Source organism: Antennarius striatus, chromosome 14 (assembly GCF_040054535.1).
Source record: "Antennarius striatus isolate MH-2024 chromosome 14, ASM4005453v1, whole genome shotgun sequence".
Lineage (NCBI taxonomy): Eukaryota > Metazoa > Chordata > Actinopteri > Lophiiformes > Antennariidae > Antennarius > Antennarius striatus.
The window spans coordinates 20,052,869-20,058,472 of record NC_090789.1 but is presented as its reverse complement, the minus strand read 5'-3'; the positions used below and the strand labels follow the sequence as shown (position 1 = coordinate 20,058,472).

General features: G+C 48.8%; 1 protein-coding gene across 1 annotated transcript in view; it reads right to left on the bottom strand.

Moving 5' to 3' along the window:
• The window catches only part of thsd7aa (thrombospondin, type I, domain containing 7Aa), a 94,459-nt gene extending 89,624 nt beyond the window's left edge, over positions 1-4,835 (bottom strand). The window contains exon 1 of the mRNA XM_068333927.1: positions 4,623-4,835. Within this exon, the coding sequence (XP_068190028.1) occupies positions 4,623-4,755 (133 nt within the window). The 5' untranslated portion in view covers positions 4,756-4,835. The remainder of the gene's footprint in view (positions 1-4,622) is intronic.
• Positions 4,836-5,604: the final 769 nt, after the last annotated feature.

Sequence of the window (5,604 nt, the reverse complement as noted above, 5' to 3'; positions counted from 1 at the left end):
CCCCCTTACATCTGAGGTTAGGGGTCACCTTCAGTAGGGGTGAGTGGTGTGTGGGGGGGGGTATGTGAAGGGTTTGGGGGGGGCATTGGGGGAAGAACAAAGACTGTACCATGTGACTTGAGGTGAAGCCTTCCTTTGTGTGCCACATGGCCATGAGCATCTGCGGCCAAACACAGACACACACACACACACACACACACACACACACACACACACACACACACACACACACACACACACACCGTGTTGTTCTGACAAAGCCTTAAATAGCCTCCATTCATTGGGTGTCTGTGAAACTGCCTGTCTGTAAGGGCAAATTCACCATCAATCATCGTGGCTCCGCCTCAGCTCGACAGGCCTTTGTGGTCTCCCTGTGTACCAGAAAGTGTGTCCCCCTTTAGTGCACAGGTGACCCCCACACCACACCAAACACTGGCTAACTGGACCGCTGGAAGCCTGAACACCTGATCCGAAGCGGGCAACGAGAGCTACGGTCCTCAATGAGACCCAAATACAGCCAATCAGAGCTCACGGCTCCACTCCAGCTCGTCCCAACTCTGTCCAGTCAGCAGAGACGGGGTAATGAAGGCAAAGCCGTTCATTTGTTTCCATCGACGCTGATGGATGAGGGGAGACAGACAGTCATGTCATCACCCTGGTCCGTCACCGCCGTCTGCGTCACACTAGACTCTAAATGTCCTCACCCTGTCCTCCGTCTGGACCCGCCTCCTGCAGTCACACTAACTTTTAGCCATTTGATTGGTAGCAGCTGAGAACAGAGAGTAGAAATAATAACGAGAAGAAGAACGAACGGCTGACAGAGAAAACCCAACATTATGACCGCTGACAGGTGAAGTGAATGACACTGATTAGCACCTCATCATGACACCTGTCAGGAGGAAACGTCAGGCAGGAGAACATCCTGTCCACACAGATGATGTGGGTGGAGCAGGAAACACGGGGAGTCGAAGGATTGACATGTCCAAATGAGATAAGATAAGATCAAATGAGATAAAATGAGACGAGATGAGATCAGGATGAACCGTCCACTACTGAGAGCACCAACTACTGGGACACACTGGGTCCTGTGATGTCCTACTGGGACACACTGGGTCCTGTGATGTCCTGCTGGGACACACTGGGTCCTGCGATGTCCTACTGGGACACACTGGGTCCTGTGATGTCCTGCTGGGACACACTGGGTCCTGTGATGTCCTACTGGGACACACTGGGTCCTGTGATGTCCTACTGGGACACACTGGGTCCTGTGATGTCCTACTGGGACACACTGGGTCCTGTGATGTCCTACTAGGACACACTGGGTCCTGTGATGTTCTACTAGGACACACTGGGTCCTGTGATGTTCTCTGTGATGTCCTACTGGGACACACTGGGTCCTGCCCCCCATCTGGGTGTTACTTTGACGGAACCATACACTGAGGTGTTGTTCCAGACCATGTTCAGTCTCACATGAAGACACTCTCCCCTGGTAGCGTCTCAGCAGGATAACAAACAAGCCACAGAGCAAATTCACCAGATTTCAATATAATCAAGCATCTGTTTGGAGTTCTGGACAAACCGGATCCATGAAGCCCCAGTCCATAACCTGGAGGACCTGCTGCCAATGTCTGGTACCAGATACTCTATAGACTCCGTGCTTTGATGGGTCAGGGGACTGTGGCAACAAAAGGGAGAACGTTACAGCTAATCTACGTTCAGATGTTCTAGTGTGTAAAGTGGTTTTTCTCACAGGAGCAGCTTCAAGTTCCAGCTGAACGTTCATGGGTTTGTGTTTCTGACACTGACCTTGATTGATCTACTTGTGACAAGCATTTAATGTTTGTCCACTTCACATCACCTCAGTTTACTGCAGCGTGGCGTAAACCTGACACTCAGACATATAAATAGGGAATTAAAGGACATTTCAGGGCAGGAGACATCTCCTGCCCTACACATATAGTTTATTGAATGACAGAACAATTAAAAACTGATTAGCGACGTTACAAACACTTCTTTCTGTGTCGACTCTGAGAACCCAGGAGAACAAACGTCACACAGAACAGAAGTGGGACGTGATCCTCAGTCTGGTTTCTGAGCTCAAAACGCTGAGACAATACAAGCACGTCGTCTGCCAAAGGGCAAACACACAGAGCATGAACACACACTCTGACAAAGCCCCACGCATATGCAGGTAGTGTAATGTGACAAAACACCGCGCTGTGGATACACACACACACATCTGACTGTATCTACAGGGCTCAGCCAAACGGATTAAACATCGGTGTTTACATGGTGCGTCTTGTGGGATCATCGTCTTCCTGAGCAGACACACATCACTACCTGGCTAATTTTGGCATTAAGAGCATTTAATTACTTTTTCTCAGCAAAAAAATATATATTTCACTTCCAAAAAAGGGAAGCAGACATCTTTTTTCCTGCCCCTCCCTCCCAGATAATGGGAACAGAATAACCGTTGTTGTTAAGATTCTCCATCAGAGCCATAAAAACCATAAACGTCTCATGAAGACGAGCAAAGAGCACCAGAGCTGAGGTCCAGGATCAGAGAGCAGACACACTTAAGCCCAGAGACAAACATGTAGAGAACGTATCTAGGTTAACTTTGTCTGGCCAATCTGCTCTGGTTTCTCTGCCGTTAATCTCTTCCTCCCTGCCTCGGCGCAGTGGGAGGTAGAGCACATTATACACCAGGCCTTTGTCAGGGCGTCAACAAGACGCTCACCAACAGCAGTAAACACAGGGACACGTGTAAACAGAGATAGACCAGTGAAGTTCAAAGTATTATATGTCCAAATGTTAAGGTTAAGGTGTTAAACAGGAAACAAGTTTTTATTTCCATATATCTCCCTAATGTCTTTTTTGTTTGACTTTTATCAAACGCATTTCTGCATAAGAATTTTTTTTTGTTTTTTTCAAACCAAACTACAGCCTTATAGTGTGGTCTGTTGACTCCAGTTTTATCTCTGATTTTGTTCTTTTTTGGCAGTTTGGATTTATAAAATATAAAACTTGTCAACTGACTTCTATAAAATTTGGTTGAAAGTTTAGGCATGGACCAAAGAAGGACCCATCATGCTTTGCAAAGGACCCATAGCCGAGTCATATCCAGTATCTCCTCTGGTTTTCATCAGTATTGTTGGATATTTTTGGTGATGGTGTTCTCTGGACTCCTATTGGTTCTCGTGACGGGGATGGTTCCACAGTTTGGTGCATATCCAGAACAATATATAGCAGGTTAAAATCTGTTTTTACACGGGTTCAACCTTTTTTTCAGCTCTGCAGTGAAAACTAAAATTATAAGAGTGAATTCAGTACAGCAGGATGAACAAATCTTTGAATTAGACTAGGCTTTATTAGATGTAAAAGTAAGACTGTGTTCCTTTCTGTAATAGTAGCATACATCTAGAAAGGGCAGGGACACACCCAGTGTGGGTCTTCTGATGCTTGACTACACCCTGCGTTTTATAGATAATAAAAACAATGATAATGTAAAGTACAGATTCTATTCTATCCTCCACTAAAGGCAGTATTGATTCCAGGACTGGAGCCATTGATCAGCTCCTGCTGGTTGGGGGTTGCAGGATCCCAATAAAGCCAGTACATTGATCGAGACATCCAGAGAGAGATTAGGAAGAGAACATTGATCCCCAGCTGCATCCAAAGGGCACTTGTGTCCCGATGACTCGGGGTGACTCACCCCCGGCTCCTCCCCCCATCACTCCCTCCATCCCTCACTCTGCTCGCTGGACCATGCATCAGTATTGTGTTATCCCGCCCATGTGCTCCTCTCTTACAGTGGAGTCTGGCACCACCCTAAACAGCAGCAGTGGGGAGTATTGTGCTGCGCCGCTGCCTCCACTGTGAAGCTACCACAATGAACACACACCGGTGGAAGTCACCTCCATTCACCACAGGCTCACTTTTCTACAACTACATCATCAAGACTTCAGTTCTAAAGAGAGCTTTTCTCATCTAGAACATTCATACCTCCTCTCCCAGGAGAACTAAATACGGCCGGGACACTATTTCATCAATGGTATGTCAAATTATGACGAACGAGTCCAGTAGCAGTGCAGGGAGTCCCAGCTGGATCAGCTCAGAGCACATGAAGCACACATGAAGCCCCCGGTCTGGGGGTTTGTCAGAAGGACTGCAGCAAACATGTTAGCACACTATACAGCAGTAAGTCCCAATGCATCAGCCCAGCGGCGTGCACCAACCCAACAGCGTGCACCAACCCAGCGGCGTGCACCAACCCAGCGGCGTGCACCAACCCAGCAGCGTGCACAAACCCAACAGCGTGCACCAACCCAGTGGCGTGCACCAACCCAACAGCGTGCACCAACCCAGTGGCGTGCACCAACCCAGCAGCGTGCACTAACGCCAAGATACGCGTTCAGGAACCAAACTTCAGATGAGAATCCATTCAATCCTAAAAAGTCAGGACTCCAAACCAAACATTTGTGTGTCGTTGAGACACACCAGCCTGACAGAGACACTCATATATTAATATTTCATCCTGAATGTAGTAGTAGTAGTAGTAGTAGTAGTAGTAGCAGCAGCTCAGTATTTCCAGCCCCACCAGGAGAGTCCACAGACCTTACCTGTTTGCCAGACGTAGAGGGGTTTGGTTTCCTCTCCAGGTTGTGCATCAAGCCCCCAGATGGGGAGAAAGAGCAACACTATCCTCCACAGAGACAGCAGCACAGCCCCCCTGGAAACCCCCAGCATCCCCATCACTCAGGCAGCCCAACCGGTTTCCACGCTGCAAGTACAGTAGATCCCAATGAAACGACGAGGGGGGCAGCGAGCCTGGCCACGGTGGAGACTGGAGAGTGTGTGTTCGCTGCTCCGGCTTTGTCCACAGCGGTCCAAGAAGAAGAAGTAATCCCAGGCAAAAGACGCTGAGGTCTCTCTCTCTCTCTCTCTCTCTCTCTCTCTCTCTCTCTCTCTCTCTCTCTCTCTCTCTCTCTCTCTCTCTCTCTCTCTCTCTCTCTCTCTGTTGGATCCTTAATGAGGGAGAGAGCAGGTCTGGTCGTAATAAAACAGGGAACAATAGATCTGTAAACCCAGCCTGCTGCTAGCGCTGCTGCTGTTTGCTGGGTTGATGCAGCACCTCTTTCTCTCTCTCTCTCTCTCTCTCTCTCTCTCTCACACACACACACACAAACACACACACACACACACACACACACACACACACACACACACACACACACACAAGCCCACCCTCATTCACCCCCTCCCTCTCACTTCACTCCCACCCCTGTTCAAAGGAGTGTGGAGCTGCTCTGCACGCTCATCAAAACAGACATTTGGAGTAGGCAGATGGGAGTGTGTTCGGGAGTGTGTTTGGGAGTGTGTTCGGGGGGGTGTTTGGGAGTGTGTTCGGGGGGGTGTTTGGGAGTGTGTTTGGGAGTGTGTTCGGGAGTGTGTTTGGGAGCGCGTTTGGGAGCGCGTTTGGGAGTGTGTTTGGGAGTGTGTTTGGGAGTGTGTTCTGTAATGTGTTTGAGAGTGTGTTTGGGAGTGTGTTTGGGAGTGTGTTCCGGAGTGTGTTTGGGAGTGTGTTCGGGAGTGTTTGAGAGT